The sequence below is a fragment of the Parasteatoda tepidariorum genome, chromosome 5 (genome assembly GCF_043381705.1).
Source record: "Parasteatoda tepidariorum isolate YZ-2023 chromosome 5, CAS_Ptep_4.0, whole genome shotgun sequence".
Lineage (NCBI taxonomy): Eukaryota > Metazoa > Arthropoda > Arachnida > Araneae > Theridiidae > Parasteatoda > Parasteatoda tepidariorum.
In genome coordinates, this window is record NC_092208.1 from 24628059 (window position 1) to 24648659 (window position 20601).

Genomic DNA, 20601 nt, shown 5'->3' on the forward strand with positions numbered 1-20601 from the left:
TGCTCTCTTGATATATCATAAATTCTATGTAATGCTGAAATAATGACACAGAAATAAATTAAATTTGAAAAATATTTCAAAATCTTGATATTTCCTGAAGATATATCATGATTTAAATGTTTGGGTATCACCCCGCTCTAATATAGAGCCATATAGGTGCTTTGTTATATTATATGTAACTATTTAAAAAAATTATAGACTTAAAAAAACTATATAATTATCTCAAAACAATAACGAAACTAAATTAGACAAATATTTCAAAATATTGATATTTCCTGATGATGCATCATGATATAAAAATTTTGATATCACTCTTCTCTAGTATAGAGCCATGAAGGTACTTAGTAATATTAAACTATTTAAAGTTAAACATAAAAAAAACTAAATCATCTCGAAACGAAATATATTTAAGTAGTTAGTAGATTAAATTGTTTCCTATTCACTAATTATTAATATACAGTAGGGAAGCGATTATCCAGAACAATCGGGACCATCGCTATTCCGGATAACTGATTTTTCCGGTTTTCTGAATCACTACAAAAAGCCGTTTTTTTTTTTTAATATTGTTAAACCAAAGTAAAGAAATTATTTGGAAATAATCTTAAAAAGAAGAAAAAACGATGAAGTAATACACTAATGATTATTTCCAAAATGATGGTAAATGAACATCTTTCAAAAAAGAAAGAAAAATTTTAAAATCTTATGAGGAAAAAAACCTTTTTTTTTAAAAAAAAAAAAATGGCAGGAAAATGTATCTAATTTCGTTCCGGTTTTCTGATTTCTGGATAAGGGGTTCTGTGCTGTATTAAGTAATTATGAAAAAGTAGTATAGTAAATAATCATGATAATACTTTAGTCAAAGTACTAGTGTACTAATTAACTGTGATCGATGTAGTTTTATGTTTTCCTGCACATGGTTTAGGGTTGTCGAATGGGGGCTGAAGCTGTTCACGCTCTTTTAGAGGCCACACCAGATTCAGAAGCTTGTGTTGTTTCCCTTGATGGAAATCAGGCTGTCAGAGTACCCTTGATGCAATGTGTAGAAAAGGTAAGAAGATATGCAAAATTATTTATTGTATTTTTAGTATAGCCTACATTACACATGTTGAGAAGAGATAAAAATGAAAAATGTATCTAAGTTTTTTTTTCATGATGACTTTTATGTAAAACTGCAGTGTCACAACTAGCAGAAAATATAAAGCTCTTCTTTAATTTTATTTTGTAACTTGATACACTGCCCTTTAAATAGTAAATTATAAATACTCAAGTGAAAAGTGAACTATAAACAGTTTTTTTTTTTTTTAAAAATCCAAAAAACAATGAGTCTTCAACTACAGCATGAGACAACTTTATATAAAGTCTGCTCTGTTGCCCTGTTTTTGTCAATTCCACGAAAAGCAGACAGATGTCAGGGCTGTTACCCTTTTCAAAATTTTAGCAAAATATTTTTATTCTATTAAAACTGAAGAAAAAAGTTTTAATTTCATGTCAGAACAATAAAGAACATATTAAATTAATTATATTTTTAATGCAGAATTAAGTCAAGCTATTTTTTTTTTCAGTTGTCACACTTGTAAATATTTTTTTAAGAAGGTACTTCAGATAAATTTCATAATTTTATTATTTTGTATCATTTTAGAGCAATCGGTTATATTGTTGAGATAATCACAGGGTTGCCACTGCACAGGGAAAACCTGGAAAATACAGGGAATTTAAAAATCACCTAAAATAACAGGGAAAATGCAGGGAATTTTGATTTTTTCTTTACAAACTGGGAAAATACAGGGAATTTTGTTTCTTATTTTTGTCTTTTAAAAAATGGTGACCACTTAAAGTGTAATCTATGGGATATTCAACCATGATATTTCAGCTATACTAAACTATTTCATTTACTATAGCATTATTTAAGTATATTCAGCTGTTTTTCCAGCAATTAAAACTAATAAATATAGTTAGCCCAATATAGCTCACACAAGAGCACAGTAACTGTTGTTTCCTCTTAATATATAGTGCATAATATGTACAGGGAAAACACAGGGAATTTTTTTTTCCAGATTTGAGTGGCAACCCTGAATCAGTATCCATGTCCATTTTTTGTCACGTCGGTCACGGCATATTTTATTAGTTTAAATGTTTTTCACTTAATAAGATTATTTCGATATGAAAGGTCTAATTTTGCGATGGGTCAAACTTAGTTTGCAGTGTATTTACTTATGAATTTATATAAATAAACTAAAAAAAAACAAGTTGATAAGATAAATAAAAAAAATTTTTAATTTCGAAATTCGCGCAGCAGCTATAATATTTTTTGTTGTATGCATGTAAATTTACTGTAATTTGCTCTGTAATCTAATAAACATATTTATTTGAATTTATTAATTGTGTTTATTATCTTCACAGGACACAAAGATTACTTGTACAATTGTAACTAATGCACTTTACTTTCAAACCGAAAAATATTCCCTGCATTTTTATGATTGCAAATTATGTTAATTTTAAAGCCTAATACTGTATTTTGTATTTTTTGTGGTTCACTGCTCGAAAATTGTTATGTATCTCTGATAAATAGCATAGCAATTTTGGTTTATTCTGTTTTTATTTTCCCTTAAAATGCTTCTTTCTTTTTCGTGAGCTATTGAACTTCATTTAAACCGAAATGCAATGATAAATAATGAACATGTAATCTGCATAAATTAATAAGCATAAGTAACACAAAAATGTGTTAAAATTTGTTTATCTGAACAGTTTGCTTTTGACTTCGTACTTCTTTCCAGCTTAAACTCAGTTTTTTTCAACTGTTCATTACCAATATGAGAAAAGAAATTTTGATTTGTTTTGTGACAACATTGGTATAAGTGTTTTATGTAATATAGATTGTTTTTTTTTGTAGATTTTATATACCATTTTGAAAATTGCATATTCAATGCTTTAGTAATCTAATGAATTGTTTTGTTTAAAGATTGAATTTGTCATTTGAAATTGTGCGTTTATACATTTTAGACAAAAGCTGTTGGTGCTGCAATGCATAAAAAACAGTGGGAGGAAGCTGTGAAACTTCGAGGAAGGTAGTGATTTATTATCTAATATGCTTTTTTTTTTAACTATTGCTCTGTTAAATAAGGAAAATTAGTACATCAATACATCACATGTGTTAAATAATAGCTAATTATATGTATGTAAATAACATGAACAGGAAATTTTGAAAGAAAATATTGATGGCTGTTTTTCATATTAGAAGTACCACCATTAATCGTTGAATTCGGAATGATTGTGCTTCTGTATGTTCGATTCTGTGTCTTGGTACTAATGACATTCTTTAATTTCTTTCATAATGTGTTATTAATGCTTTTAATGTTTTTAAATTTTCTTACTATCTGCACAAAGAGAATTCTACTTTTTCTGGATGCTGCTCTATAATTTTGATAATTGTATATATACATAATTTTCTTAATTCTTAATACATAATTTTCAATTTTCATACATTGTTCAACAAAGCTGTAACAAAGAGAAATCATGAAAATTTCATCGTATGTCTTGTCATGAACACTTACAGATGAAAATTGAAATAATTTAAATAATAAATAATCAATTTGTATAGTTAATCAATAGACTCATGAACATTAGCATGTTGTGTATGTACTCACATTTTGTGTATGTGAACATTAGATAGCTGCTCTAATTGTTATAACAACTTACTTGCAACAATAATTTTTCTAAGTTAATTTTCATATCATGATAGACAGGTTTCAAAAGCTATTTTTGATTCTTTGTTTGTAAAGATACAAAATAAGTATATGTTACTTATTTGTCAAAGTTATTCTAAACCGTATTATCAATCTAATTTTAATGTCCCATTTTTTTTAAAGAATATTACTTTTTATTTTAAAGACTTTCTTATTGTTTTAGGAGCTTTGAGCGAAACTTACAAACTTATAAAATGCTGACAAGATTACGACCACCTAAGTCTGTTTGGGCCAAACAGGAACTTGGGAAAGTAAGTATAGTCATGGATGGAAGAAAATTTTTTGATTACATTTATATTATATAAATAGTTTACTAACTATTATAAAAGAAACAATTTACTAACTAAAATTTTAAAACTACTATATAATAAAAACTTTGAAACTATACCTCTATTTTACCAAATCAAATTCAAATATGTGTCCCATCTGTGAAAATTTATCATATTTTGCATACATTAGCATCTTACTTGTCCAAGCTAATCTGGAGCACCGCCAATTTAAATTACTATTATTTTTGTTAAGCAGGCAGTAATGCTACCATAGAATATTTTATCCAAATAAATACAGAAGTATATAGTTGTCAAAACACAGTAAAAAAATATGATTTTTTAAACAAAATACTACTTAATAAAAACAATATTACTTAGAGTGCTTGCTTATCTAATGCTATATCATAATTCAGATTCTCACAAGCTTAATTATTTTGCATGGATGTGCAATATCCTACTTCTTCATATAATTTTGAAATTATGAATTTGAATTATAATCTACACATGAAGCGAAGCATTTTTAGTGATGTTTAACAAACTATATACTGCATTTGTCATCGTCACAATAGTTAGTTAGTTTTTTACATGATTGTTCTCATCTTGATGTCAAAAACCTGTGTTCCATTTGCACATATTTTTTTTGTCACTGATTCCTTTTTACAAGATATTGTAACAAATTACTCATTTGAATTATCAATTCTACAATATTTTATATTAAATATTCTCAATTGCACTATGTGATTTCTTGGGTCATAAATATTGGTGAGATTATAATTGAATTATAAATTTTTATTGATAATATGAATATTTTTTATTGATATATTATTATAAATTTAATGTTTTCATTGCTGGTTTAGTAAGCTTTTTTTTCTCTTCAAAATGTGTATTGTTACAATTAGTGACAGTTTTTTTATTGCCGAAATTAATAAAAACATGATCATTAAAATAACCTAAGTTAATAGGAATGGGAGAGGAAATAAAATAGTAAGGATTAAAAAGTAAGGAAATAAAATAGTAGGAAGTAAGATTATTGTTCTGTTAACTGATGCATTACTATATTTTAATGCTTATTTGCGTTATGAATAAAGCACATTTTAATTTTTTTTTATTCCTGTCTAATATGAGATTTCTTTTCGTTGTGCTTCAAAACATATAGAAGGTATGTATAATTTAAAATCCACTTTTATTTAATTATTGAATGGAATTTGTGTCTAATAATTTATTTTTGTACTAGATAACTGAAATCTTTTAAAAAACTGCACAATATTTTTCTTCATTGCTGCAGTGTTTATTTATATTTTTTTTCAATGTTTTAGAAAAGATATTAAAATTAATTGATGTTTCAAAAAGCTTATATATATATATTGTGAATTTGTGAACTTTTTCTTTATGAATGATAAAAGCATGTTGCAAAGCAAGTATTTTTCTCAAAATTCCTTAAGTTTTAAAATATCTGTGCTGCAAAAGGATTATTTTGTAAAAATATATGCTTAACTACATATTTGTTATAAAATTAGCATTTTTTGCAAATTTGTAATGAGGCTAATTTTTTTTTAGCTATTATGTAGAAAATCAGAAATTTAAGTTAAATTTAATTTTTAAAAAAAATAGTTTTGCTTTAAACAGCTAGAAAAGTATCTCAAAAGTACAAAAACAAATCAAAATAATTTTTCCATACTACTTTAAAACACCTAATTCTCAATAACTCCCATGGTGATTTTTCATCTTACTAAAATGCTTATAAAGTTTTAATAAACTTTAATAAAACAAACGTTAGTGCAATAAAGTCCTGGATGTTAATTGTAAAAGTTGATTTTTTAGATCCCATGTTATGAATTAAAATATTAATTGCGATTGAAGTGTTAATTTCAACGAAGAGCAAAAATTTATTAATCAACAACAGTTTATTAAATTAATTAACAAAACACCAACTTAGATGTCGTACATATCAACAATATTTTGGTTTCCATGAACCTAAAATAGCCTTATAATAAAAGCAAAATGTTTACTATGAAATTCGTAATTACCATAGAACCTAAAAATAAATTGGTGAAAAAAATAGTTGGTTTTATAAAAAGTAAATAAAATGAAAAGGTCAGAGTTGTTAAAATTCCCCAAGGCTTTAACAAAATTTATCACAAAATGCAATTCCTTAATATTGTTACTTTATCAAAAATAATTATTTTTTATTATGTTTAAAAAATTTTATTCTTTGGTGTGTCTTTATAAATTTATTAATTTTCTTTATAGCTTATTGTTTTGTCTGTTTCAGAAAGGGTATACCTTGGCTGTCATGCACGTTGGTGCCCCTTGTTGTGGCATGAATGCAGCTGTCAGATCATTTGTCAGGAATTGCTTATACAGAGGAGACACTGTTTATGGCATACATGATGGTATTGATGGACTTGTAGACGGAAATGTAAGTTTCAAAATCAAATTGTTCTTTCTGATCATTGATAATAATATTAATTAAGGTTCTTAGAGCATTCCACAATATTATATGAATTTTTAAATTTGTTAGATTTTTTTTATTTAAAATTTTTTATATCTGAACTAAAAGTATGAAAATATTTTAATTCTCAATGTATCCATAATTATTTTAAATAACCATGAGATTTTTTGTAGATGTAGGTTAATTGTAAAGTGTTTTAAAATGTATTAAATAATTTGTTTTTGTTTACCAAGCAATTCTTAAACATTAAATTCTCGCTATGCAGAATTTGTAAAATTTCACTATGTATATGCAATATATAGAAAATATTTTTCCCACACGAGGAAAGATATATATTTTTTTAAACTGTCTACACAATTTTGAAAATTGTGATTAAAACTTTTAGTAATTTGTCTTATCTGTTTTCTGTGTTGTTAGTGCTATGATTAATATTTAAGAATATTTTTATTTCTCATAATATATTATTTATGCTTGATTATAAATTTATATGTTTGCATAAATTTAATAAAAAGAGCCAATTTTTCTATTTTATTGAATTGAAATTCACTATTAGTGGCATTTTAAATTGGCATAATAAAAACTTAATTTAAATGAAACCCTATTTCTTGGAAGGCATATTGAGAATGAGATTGGGTAACCTCTTTTTTTATTGTAAAACAATAATTATTGTTAATTTGAATAAATGAGCTATGTATTAGCTTTTAAGTTTTGAAAATACTGTTAAAGACATTGTGTTTTCCATCCCATAAATCTATATCTTTGTGTATTGCTACTAAACTGAACTCAACGGCACGACAGCCCTTGAGGACCAAGGCCTACTGTGCCCATCTCAGTTTTCTTGACCTGTGGGCTCTGGGGTGCAGGAACAGATGTTCCGGTCAGGTGGTCAGCCGAACGCGGAACCCCCAGTGTTTAGCTCCCAAGCATGCTTGGTACTCATTTATCGACCCACTGAAGGGATGAAAGGCTGAGTCAACTTTGCCCGGCCCGAGGATCGAACCAGGGACCTGTGGCACAACAGCGCGAAGCGCTATTGCTCAGCCACCGGGCGTCAAAGATCCAGGTTACCTTAAAATAACTTGGTTTTTGCCTTTAGTTTTTAACTTCCCATAGTTAAGAGGAAACTTTACTATAGGAGAAATCCGTTAAATTCTATTTAACCTACACAGTCTATGCTCTTCAGTGCAGCTTTTCAATTATAACGACCATGAGACACAGAGTTCCATTTTCTATGTTAAAAAGATATTGATATGTTACATTTTATTATTGAGCAATAGATGTGTCCATTGCATCTCCGTGTGAAAATAAGTCTCCCTGGTATGCATTCATTACCTTTGTTAGAAGTTTCTTTTCAAAGGGTTCAATAAATTTATCAATCATATTTTTCTTCTTTGAAAACTCTATTTACAAAAAGATGTGAAGTGTTGTAATAGGTGTGTTATTTTGGAGGTAAAACAATTGGCATTCACATTTTTCTTGATTCTATATTAGCTTTGACTTAAGGTTTTCTGGAATTACGTTATTTAGCAAAAATGGTTGGTCGTAACCTGTGCTTTTGCTTGGAAATTAAAAATTTTGAAGGGAGTGGATCGAAAAAAATACCAAAATAAGAAATTGTTAAAAGCAAAAGCAAATTATGCTAATTATTTTGGAAAGATTGAATTCCTTCAAGCATTTCTCCACTGAAATCTTGAACATCTACATTCAAATAAAAAAAAACTGTGTTATTATTACATTACTTGTTATATTGAAGGGACAAAAATTGTAATTGTGCTTTTAATGTGTTATGCTCTATAGTATACTTGTGCTTTATTGACTTTAAAATTATTACCAGTTTCAATACCCTTTTTAAAGTAAAGCAAGATTTTGTCAAAATAAGTTCAATATTTATTAGTGATTGTTAAATATTTACAATAGTTTTTTGTACTCAAGACATAGTGACCTCACATTCCACCGGGATCCTTATATTGAGCACTACAATTAAAATTTAAATTTAAAATTTTAATTATAAATTAAAATTTAAAGTGTTGGGAAAAACGTAAATTCGTGTAAACCATGAAGCTTCAGATGATTAATTTTTTTTCTTCTTCAAAATGTCAAAATGGAAATAATTAATGACAGTAATACACAATTGAAAAGTAATCCTGCCATAATTTATTTGTACTTTGAAGAAAAAAATTCATCTAAAGCTTCCTGGTTTACTTTTAGTTTATATGAACTCTTTTTTTTCTTCTTCTAAGCTTTGAAGTCCGGCAGTGGACTGATCGTAAAGACATGGTTACCAGTAGAACACCGAAGTCAAGCATCATGGTTAGTGAGCTGGTGGGCGCAGGGCCGTCTTTAAACTATTTGAGGCCCTGGGCACATTAGGATCATGGGGCCCCTATGACCTTGAGAAAACACTATTTAGTTACANCAGTGGACTGATCGTAAAGACATGGTTACCAGTAGAACACTGAAGTCAAGCATCATGGTTAGTGAGCTGGTGGGCGACCACTTTGATCAGGTTTCGTAAGGACTGAGGGTGTTCGGGATGGTTCTCGTTAAAATTTTCTACCATAAAGTGCTCTACTTTGAGTGCAGGTCATCAGGCTACCAAAGCAGAGGAGCCCCCCCCCCTCCCCTGCAGATGATCAAAATTGCTATGGCATGTCTTCGGATCATCATCAGGGATATTTCCGAGACAGTTGCCAATAGCCCATTGTTTAGCTCTAGTGCGACATAAACAATGTACCTACCTATGGCATGTCTTCGGATCAACATCAGGGATATTTCCCAGACAGTCGCCAATAGCCCATTGTTTAGCTCTAGTTCGACATAAATAATGTACCTACCTACCTATCTAAACTTTGAATTTTAAATTACCAATGGAGGTCAATCTGAGATTGCCATGAAAGGTTTTTTGCATGTGTCTATATCATGGGAGATATGTAGTTAGCTCATGGTCCTAAGAAATCAGTCATTAGAAAAAAATTTCTCGAAAATGAGTGTGAAATAAAAAAGTTTTTTTTTCAGTTTAAGTAATATTTAAAGTAATGGATACTAAAACATATTTTTAAAATATTGTATTTTAATGTTTGAGGTTATGTCCTTAAAAATTTCATTTCAAAAATAAGAATTATTTTCATTTATTAAAAACAAACCTAACTTTTAGATAATGATGATGAATATGCATGTACTTGCTTTGAAAAATACATTTTTCTCTGTTATCTGTCTGCCAAATATTGATTTTTTTTTATTTGTTTACTGAAATAGTTTCAAGAAATGCAGTGGTCAGATGTGACAGGATGGGTAGGACAAGGTGGAGCATTTTTAGGAACTAAAAGGTTTTTATGGTTTATTCAATTCTGATAATCAATCAATTTGATCAATAAATTGTAATAAAATCTTTTTTTAGAATTTTTAGACCTATTTTTTATACATATGGATTTGTATTCTTTATCTAACATGTAAATAATGAGTTTGCATCTGCATCAAAAAGGTTATGTAAAATGAACATTATTAGCTTAATTGCATATAAAAGAATCAGTATGAAGTACTACTTTATTTAGAATATAATAATTGCTTCATAGTTTTTTTTTACTTACTAGAACATTGCCGGATCAGTATATGGAACAAATTGTTGAGCAGCTCAAAAAATTCAAGATTGAAGCTCTATTAGTAATTGGTGGATTTGAGGTAAAAATATTTGACTATTTAAAAATATATATTAAATTCCTTATATTGCTTAAAGTATAAAAATAAGTTGACATTTTTAAAAATTCATTTTTAATTTTTTTTAAATATGTGTAACTTCAAAATTACTCTAATTTTTATATTTTGAATTTACAAACATGATAAAAACTTTTTTTTAAGAAAATCAATCATAATTACAATAATATATTCCACAGTTTAGAATTTAAATTGTTTTGAAAACATCTTCCATCACTCTGTATATTAATTAATATGGATATATTTTTTCCTTCACTTTAATTCTTATAATTCATATTGATTAATATTAGATTAATAATGTTAATGAGATTTAATTTATTTATTTGGGTATTAATAAACTTTAAAATAGTATTAATTTTCTTTTAATTACTTTAATTTTCTTTTAAGTAATTTTAACTAAACTTTGTAATTGTTTGCCAACATGTTTTACTTAAAGCTTTTTTTTGTAATGTAACTGTTAGTGTAGCTATTATTTATTGATCAGTAAGTGAAAATCTTTTAATTGTACTGTAATATCTCATCTATTTTCCGTAAATTATAAATAAACTTTTGTTCTATTTGTGTATGTGGACTTGGATGTCTCAATAAAGACTCAATTACCTTTGCCTCTTTTATAATTCTGTATGCTTTTAGGCTTTTCATTCTGTTCTTCAAATGGCAGAAGAACGAAAGAAGTATAAAGAATTACAAATTCCTATGTGTGTTGTGCCAGCTACCATCAGCAACAATGTTCCTGGCACCGATTTCTCTCTGGGAGCTGACACAGCTATAAATGAAATCACTGAGGTATCTGCGTAATGATTTTTAATCATTAATATTATACAAGTTTTTGTGGGAATATACTATTGTTTTAATTGCTAATTAAATTGTTACAAAAATTTTAATATTTATATTCAAGCATTATTTTACATGAATCTCATTATTTGAAAGTTGTTATAAAATTTATATGAATTAATATTTAATCTTAAAGAATGAGTATTTGAATTCAAATATTATTTTATATGAATCTATTATTAGTTGAAAGTAATTCACATATTGCTATACTGTTTCTAATTAAAAGTATTGACTTGGTATTTTTAAATAAAGTTCCGAATTAATAATCAAGAGCAGGGCATGAAATTTCAATTCTAAAGGTTCTACCCATTCTAAAATTCTTGCTCGCTACTATTTTCCCAAAAAATATTAATTTTTTTTAATGGTTTGAATATCATTATCATATATCATTTAATGGTTTGAATATCATTATGTATCATTATAAGTCATTGTTGTTGACGTATGCCTGTTTTAGGCAGAAGGGGTGCGATTGTTCTTGCTTTCCAGTGACGCCATCTATGGCCAAGAATTCGACTTCTGCCACACCATACGTCACACCCTTTTATAGGGCAGACCCATTCATTCATCCACAGATCGTAATTTTGACCTGAATCAGAGAACGATCGATCTCCAATCCAGTACTTCCAGAGGTATTGATTTGTTATAGGAACATGGAGGACTTTTGCGACCCGACAGATTTAACGTGCATCAGTCACTTTACTACACTATCTTCACGTCACTACTACACGTCTTCGACCGGCGGGGTTGGAACCCACGAACTCTCGGACATGGGCCCACCGCCTTACCGACCAGGCTATCCCGGCCTATTATAAGTCATTCAAATTAGTAAAATATCAGAGATATCATCTATTCTTTGCAAACCTAGTGTCAAGCTTGGTAACTCTCAAACTTTTTCACTAGTCCCACTTTATTATTCACGTATCAAAGGCTTTTATTCACAAGTCAAACGCTATTATTCAATAGTCAAACTGTGTTACACACCGTTATTTACTCACAAGCGCCTAATATTGGATTGCCAATGTTGAGCTGACTAGTAGAAACTTTAAATCCTGATCTAGAGTACTTTAATTTATGTATAATTATTGTAATTAATCTTACTACGTAAAAGATTCAGAGTTTATATTATTAAAATGTTCAATTAATAAATATATGTTTCCCACAATTTAATTATTTTTAGATTTGCGATCGAATACGTCAATCAGCCCAGGGCACGAAGCGCAGAGTATTTGTTGTTGAAACGATGGGAGGTTTCTGTGGCTATTTGGCTACACTGGCAGGTTTAGCTGGTGGTGCTGATGCTGCTTATATATTTGAGGAACCTTTTTCATCCAGAGATTTAATGGGAGATGTTCATCACATGCAGTCTAAAATGGCTGAAGGAGTGCAAAGAGGTTTGGTTTTGAGGTATAATTTAACTATTGCTATTTTGTAAAGAGCTTTTGTATGAAAAGAAAACATATCAATACCATAGTAAAATGCTAAAAAACAATCTTTTATATCAGTTTCTAATGGTAATTAAGCGCTAAGAGGGGAAAAATTATATCACTGCCTGGAATTAAATTATAAATTTTTTCCTAGATTAATTTATTTTATATGGCCTGGATAGGTCAAAAGTTCTTTTTATATTTTACAGGGTTGCCACAGGCAACTAAAATGCAACTATTTTTGGCATAAGGCGACTATGGCAACTTTTTTTTGCCTGAAAAGGTTAAAAAAGCAACTATTTTCAGAAAAAAGAGACTATTGGAAGACTTTTCTGTACTCCAACAATGTTTTTTTTTTTTAAAAAAAGCATAAATTGTGTTAAAAATCTGCACCCCACAAAATAGTTTTGGAACACACTGAACTTTTTTTTTTTAAATAAAAAGTTTTGAATTTCAAATTTGAGTGTTCATTTTTAAATTCGTTCAATCTGCTCAGATTCCATTGTAACTCTATTTCATTTCTCGATCTCCTTTTCAATGATTATTGCTACGAAATTCCGCATGAATTTTAAAAAAAAATCCATAAAACATTAACGTTTATATAAAAATTATCATATTTGCCACCAACTTGACTGAATGGATCATGGTATATGACAATTATGTCATTAACAAAATTTTAGTCATATTTTTGATGAATTTCTGTTCTTATTTAGGCAAATATTTTCCTAGTTTTTAGCTACTATTTTCATGATTTAGGCTACTAAAAGCAACTATTTTGTTCATTTTTTTCTGTGGCAACCCTGATTTTATTATTACTTTTTGATAGAATTAAAATATGACTTTTATTTACAAAACAAAGAAAACCTTCTTTTTTTTTTAAAGGATTTGGAATTTTTACACTTAAAGTTAGTTGTAATCAGGAAAATAATGTTCAATACCTAAAGTGCATTCATAAATTTAAATTTCATATTTTTTCTCCTTTCTTATATTTAGATTTTATATTTATGCAGTAATATTTCAATTATCCAGATGTTTCTGTTAATAAAACTCTGTTCCAATTCTTTTTACTCATATACATCATTTTTTTCTCATCACATTTTCAATAACATGATATTTAAGTTCAACTGCAAGTAAGATCTTTGAAAATCGTAAACATTCTTTTGTGCTACATCACTATGTAGAATTTATCATTTCATGTGAGTAGCGAATAATTATTTTGTTGCTCGCATTAGAAGTTAGTTGCCTTAATTTTTCTAAAAAAGTCTGAATAGTGTAATTTTTGTTGTTTCATTCTTATTTTAATTAATACTAGTGTAGCTTAATTTAGTAACCTTATACTTTTATACCATATACTTTATACTTTTTCTGAAAGGGAACAAGTTCTGTTGTCTGTGCATGGAGGATACAATACTGTATTGCAAAGGGAATGATAAAAGAGCTATACAAAACTTAAAAAAAGAATTTTAAGCTAACAAAATCAGCTAGCGATTCCAAATTAGGCAGTGCTTTATACAAAAGGTTTATTTAAAAATAAAGCTAAAGAGAAGTGATATCTAGACTAATAATGCTGGGAAATTTTAAAGTTACTATCTTAATTCATATTTGACAGAAATACATTTAATAAATAGTCATACAAAACTAAACTATGTGGCACGAGAGCCTGTGGAAGGCCAAGACCTGCCGTACCCAACACAGTTTTCTTGGCCTTTGGCTCTGGGGTGCAGGATGAGATGTTTCTGTCGGGTGGCCAGCCAAACGTAAACCCCTTGTGTTTAAAACCAAGCATGACCTTTTTTGGGGGCTCTTTTTGGTGCTTTGTTTGGTGCTCTTTTAATCGACCCATTGAAGGGATGAAAGGCTTAATTAACCTTGCTTGGTCTAAGGATAGAACCCTGAACCTATGGCACAAGACTGAAAAGGCTTCTACTTAGATACTCGACCTCAAATAGTTATATTAAAATTAAATAATATGTAGTAAATTTTGTAGTAATTTTTGTATATGTAGTAATTTTTTTAAATTTTGATTCAGAGTTTATTAATAAATGATTAAAAAATCAGTTTAACCTCAATAATCTGAATATTTTAATTATTCAAAGTAAATACAGTTCCAATTGCTTCAAATAATCTGGAATCTATGGTATATGTATAATATATAATGGTTATTCTAAATTTAATATTATCTGGCTATTGTTAAAAGTTATTTATTTTATTTTTTAAATGAGACCATGACTCTTAACAGTTAATTAGCAAAAAAATAAAATGAATTTTTTTTATTTTTTGTTGATGAAACAATTATGTATAATGTGATAAATATTTGATTTTAGAAATGAAAAAGCCAATGAAAATTATTCAACTGACTTCATTTATCGTTTATATTCAGAAGAGGGGAAAAAAATATTTTCAACTAGAATGAATGTTCTTGGTCACATGCAACAGGTAATGTTTTTGAAAAAGCGTGACTTTTGCTTCGATCTTATCAGCATTATTGTTTTAATTATTATATTTGAATCTACATAAATAATATGCATTTTCTTTAATATAATATTTTCAAAATCGTAAAAAGTTCTGCAGGTTAATTTTTAATAATTTGAAAAGTAAGTAGTTTAGTGTATAATGATTTGTTTTCATTATACACTAAAAGCAGTTTAAAGAAAATGATTTAATGTATCTGTTTTTTGTTTAACCTTTGAAGTATAAAGTAAAGCATAATTAAATTTTAAAAAATTGTACATTCAAAATAGATTATTTTCTGTAGTTATTAAATTAAAGCTGATTGTCTAGAGGGCAAAAGCTATATTTCTATGCCTATTCTATATTTGTTCTTATCTTTTAGATTTGTAACTTTAATTTCTCTATTACCTTTTGTAACTTTTGTTGCAAAAATATTTTGATTGCAGCACAGCATATAAAAAAAGAGCTTTGGGAAAAAAATGTAAGAAACATCTAAAATAAGTGTTATTGAAAATTATAAATCTAATTAAATCTAGCTTAAAGGATATTTAGCACAATAAATGATGTCCAATCAAATTCACACTGATTGAATTCAAAGATGGCTACATAAGCTTTAAATACAGATTGGAAACATTTGATTGGTTGATTATGTCCAAATTTTTATGTATGAAGTTATCAATGCATTGCAAGTTTTAAAGGTTGGTGTGCAGGGTGAAGCCCATTGGTATCAGAGAAATATGCAATGTTGTGGTGAATATTTTGATTTGTTGAAGATGTTGATGATTAATATTTGTTCAAGAAATTGGGAGGCAGTATAATATTTATCCTGAAGATGATTTACATAAGTTGAAGAATCAAATTGATAAATAATAAACATTTTATTTTTGAAATCATGTAGCTATAAAGTAAAGAGGAATCTAATCTTTATTTTTATGTACAAAGAATTATTAAATATATTACATTTTGAAAATAACCTAAAGACTGTGGCTGCCGGAGGAAGGACAGGACACCTCCGTTCACCAAGAAATCAAAAATACAAGTGTAATAATGTATACATTAGAATAGTTTTCGCCAAGAAAATTAAAAATTCATGTATTGGCTATTAATTGTTTTATTTACTTTCCAAGGCTCTTTTAATTAGTCTTGTGCATTCAAATGTCTTGGTGTAAAAGAAAATGTGAAATATATTAAGAAATTTCAATAAAATCAAAACATTTAGCAACCATGTAAGGGTTTTTGAATTCTATGCCAATGTAGAGGGAATCTCTAAATATTGATTTTATTCTGCACTCAATTTAAGGTTGTGGTATAAAAAGATTATAGATTATATTAATGTTTTTTATTTATTTATTGAAAACGAATTTAAAAAAATAATAATTTAGTTTTTAAATGGTAAGAAATACATTATGCATATATTTAAGCATGACAAATATATATTTTTCTGTGATATTAGGGAACATTTTTTACATTTTTCGTTTAGCTCTGCATGAAGCATGAGAAAAGAGGTAGGGCACATCATTAGATTAGGATTGATTTAATGAGTTTTCTGTCACCAAACCATTCAATTACTATAAAATAGCTATTTCTGTGTGTTGGAAACAAACTCATTCACCATTTTTTATTTGTGTGCATCTTTAAAGATTGTACTTGAAGTTAAGAGGTGCATCGATAGAACAACATCAAAAAAAATTTTTATTGTATTTATATTTAATCTCCATTAAATGTTTTTCTTTTCTCTTTTAATAAAATGTATGCACAGCTTGGGAGGTGGTCCCACAGTACATTTCGACTTTAATTCAGGCACAAAAGCCAATTTTTATAATTTCTTTTTAATTACATAAATTATCTTTTATTTTAGTAAATTTTCACTTGGAGAGGTTGCAAAACAGCTTTCATTCTATAAGTTAACTTTTGTATTGTGCATATATTTGCTTTAATAAATTAGTATTTTTTACTTTAAATCTAAATTCTAAATCAAAATATTTTGATGGAAATATATTCTTACTGTCATTTTAAAAAAATTGTTTTTTTCATCTTAAATTTAGGGTGGCAGTCCATCTCCTTTTGATAGGAATTTCGGTACTAAAATGGCAGCAAAAGCTACTGATTGGCTTTTAACTCAACTGAGAAAGTTTAAACAACCAGATGGTTCAATTTCATGCTCTGATCCTGAAACAGCAGTTCTCATGGGACTTGTTAGAAGACAATATCTCTTTTCTCCTGTGCAGTCTCTAAAATCTGCAACTGATTTCAAGTAAGTTCAACTTCTTTTTTTGGAAAATTGTTTTTAAGTGAAAAATGAACCAGTTTGTGCTTTTTTAGTAGGAAACCCTACATTCGCAACCTTTTTATTGTAATCATCAAATTATAAAGTGTGTATTTTCTTTTCTATAGATACAATTTTTAATGTCCTTTTGAACTAAACTCTTTATTCCCATGTAGCAACTGAAATTTAATTTCATTCATCCCTTTTCAAGATAATCTCATCATAAACATCGTCACCATCACAACAGCCCATAACGGGCTTTGGTCTTCTCTAGAACATAATATTTCTCCATGTAACTCTCCTTGTCTCTAAAACTTGCCAGTTCAATACTCTAAACTAAACAAAACTCAGTGGCACGACAGCCCATAGAAGGCCAAGACCTACTGTGCCCATCTCAGTTTTCTTGACCTTGGGCTCTGAGGTGCAAGAGCAGATGTTCCGGTCTGGTGGTCAGCCGAACGCGGAACCCCCAGTGTTTAGTTCCCAAGCAGCTTGGTACTCATTTATCGACCCACTGAAGAGATGAAAAGCTGAGTCAGCCTTGCCTGACCCGAGGATTGAACCCAGGACCTGTGGCACGGAAGCACGAAGCGCTACCACTCAGCCACTGGGCGTCCAGTTCAATGCTCATATTGTTTTAAAATTCATGTTAATGGAGACCAGTTATGAAAGTTTTGGACATCCTCTAGCTTGGTTACCAATTGGTTGATTTTAAACTTGTTTTTATTAACTAACTTCATAAACTAGTTTAATACGTATTTGCACTTTCTAAACAAAATAGAAAATTCACTAAAAGTTAGAAAGAAATTATTTAAACCATTATTTCTTTTGATATTACCACTAACACATATTGTACTTGAAATATGTTTAATCATTTTGAATAAAGGGAGAGGGATACTTATTCTAAGTGACTGCAGTGTTGTCAAAACCTTAGATCAAAAAGTTGGGAAAATATTAAATACTTCGCATTATTGGTAATCAAAATAATCTAATACTTTATTACATGGAAATCTGCATGACATTTGATTCATTAGATTAAAATAGATGCCTTTTGAAGATATAAAATTTTTCTAATTGTACAATGAATATTTTAAACATGCTTTCCTTGTTTGGAAATTTAATTTTCTCTCTCTCTCTGTTTTTGGGTGTGTGTAACGTTAGTTTCCATAGATTATTTCTAAGTTCTTCTCATATCCAGATTTTTCTTCTGCTTTTCATGTTATGAAATTCTCTGTGCATAAGTTATTTAATTAAAAAAAAATGGCTGTGATGATTTGTTTTAATTTATCAGTTTCCTAATTTTATATAGGTTTTTTAAGTATATAAGTTAGTCCAGTACTTGCTTGTTATGAATAAATATTTAAGATATTTTGCACACACACATTATAGTGACCACACATTATGAAATCCATTTTAGCTTGGACAGTGAGAGTTTCTGTAGTAAAAAAGATTTATGTGTTAGCATCAAACTAAACTCAGTGGCGTGACAGCCCATGGAGGGCCAAAGCCTACTGTGCCCATCTCAGTTTTCTTGACCTTGGGCTCAGGGGTGCAGGAGGAGATGTTCCGGTCAGGTGGGCAGCCGAACGCGGAACCCCCAGTGTTTAGTTCCCAAGCATGCTTGGTACTCATTTATCGACCCACTGAAGGGATGAAAGGCTGAGTCAACCTTGCCCAGCCTGAGGATCGAGCCCAAGACTTGTGGCATGGGAGTGCGGAACTCTACCCTTCAGCCACCGGGCGTCATGTGTTAACATCAGCTTTTATATAAATTACAGTGAAACTTTGCATTAATGAGCCCAAAGAATAATTCTATAATATTGGTGATTTTAAAAGTTTTAGAGATAATTATTTAATTATTCAAATCTTCAATGTAAGAGCGTAAAGAGTGAAAAAAAAATATCTCTGTCCCACAAATAAATGCTTTGCTATTAAGTTCTATATTGAAAATAAGTGAGAATTTAAAAGCTTTCTTTTGTTTTGTCTAAAACAATGTTGGGTAACAACCCGTTTAATGTGAAACTTCTTTTAAGATTGATTCCATCTATGTATGCAATGTCTTATGAATCTATAAATTTATAAACTTAATTTTTTTTAGGCATAGGATACCGCAACATCAATGGTGGCTGAAACTTCGCCCACTTTTAAGAATTTTAGCTAAACATGATTCTTCTTACATTATGGAAAGCATAGACTGTCCTACTGTGCCTGAAGAAGACGATTAAAGACTATGCATACAATTCTTTTCAATACTAAACAGTAATTCTTTTTTTCTAACGAGAAAATGAAGAGGGATTTTAATATGGCAGCATATGTTTACTTTTCATGTTCAATATCTGAATGATACACCATGTGTATATCAACGTCTGAATAGAAATGCATTTGTTTCATAATATGCCTTTAAGCATCCTATTAAATTTTTATATATATATATATATGTATACAGTCGGACTTCTATTTAACGAACTAACTTCCATTTTGCGAATTTCTTTTTTTTGCGATTTTTTTTCAAGGAACCAAGAACATTTTTTGGAAATTTCTTCGTAAAATGACTTCCAAATAGCGAAGTGAATTTTCTATTTAACGAACTTTTCTTTGAGATCCACTTTCCTCATTTCCCAAAATATAACAAAACATCTCAAACTTGTGAACATATTTTATGGGGAAAATGACTTTGAATTGATTATTGAAACCAATTAACTTTTAGAGAAAGAGGCAAAATCCCTTTTTGTTTGCATTTCGAACGAAAAACTTAAGACAAAATTAATGAATTTTATCAGTAGCAATTGAACTTAAGATCCCATGTGGCAATGTATGTTTAAAACTACTTTTATATTAAATGCAGCTATAATTTTATACATAGATTTAACTTATTTAGTTAAAAATGTATGTAGCATGATAGTGTAACATTAGATAATGTTTCGCTTTATTCTTGCTTTCCATGCAGATTTCTTTTATGGTTAAGATTTATAAAATCAAAAGATTTATATAATAAATAGATTAATAAAATCAATTGCTATTTTAATTATATCTATTGTTTATGAATTTAAAACCTGTTTTGTGTTGTTTAAGTATTTCAAAAGGCTATTTTCTATTTAACGAATTTTCCATACAACGAACTTATTATCGGAATCTAGTGACTTCGTTAAATGGAGGACCAACTGTATATATATATATATATCCTATTGATAATCAGCATTAGAAAAGTTAAGTTTGAAAAGGAGTCTGTATTTCTTTATAATATGTGAAAGTATTCTTGTATGTGATATTTGAATTTCATTGCATAATTTGCGTACTCCTGCTAGGATTTACAATTATTGTGTTACTGCCAAAAAAAGACTGAGCTCCCATTTTTTATACATTTTTTTCTCTCCATCTTTTAGGGTATCTTTTTGAGTAATGTGATTGTCATCTGTGCATGAATAATTTTTCTCCCATTCGTTCAGTACCA

The 20601-nt window shown here is 28.8% G+C and overlaps 1 protein-coding gene across 2 annotated transcripts in view; it reads left to right on the forward strand.

The window, feature by feature from the left end:
- LOC107454835 (ATP-dependent 6-phosphofructokinase) overlaps positions 1-19521 on the forward strand; it is a 37256-nt gene extending 17735 nt beyond the window's left edge. For both annotated transcript variants that reach the window (XM_071181205.1, XM_016072163.3), the window contains exons 10-19: positions 3001-3065; positions 3907-3994; positions 6285-6431; positions 9720-9790; positions 10055-10142; positions 10809-10961; positions 12187-12413; positions 14758-14869; positions 16930-17138; positions 19249-19521. In XM_071181205.1, coding sequence (XP_071037306.1) covers positions 3001-3065; positions 3907-3994; positions 6285-6431; positions 9720-9790; positions 10055-10142; positions 10809-10961; positions 12187-12413; positions 14758-14869; positions 16930-17138; positions 19249-19375 — 1287 coding nt within the window. In that variant the 3' untranslated portion in view covers positions 19376-19521. The remainder of the gene's footprint in view (positions 1-3000; positions 3066-3906; positions 3995-6284; positions 6432-9719; positions 9791-10054; positions 10143-10808; positions 10962-12186; positions 12414-14757; positions 14870-16929; positions 17139-19248) is intronic.
- Positions 19522-20601: the final 1080 nt, after the last annotated feature.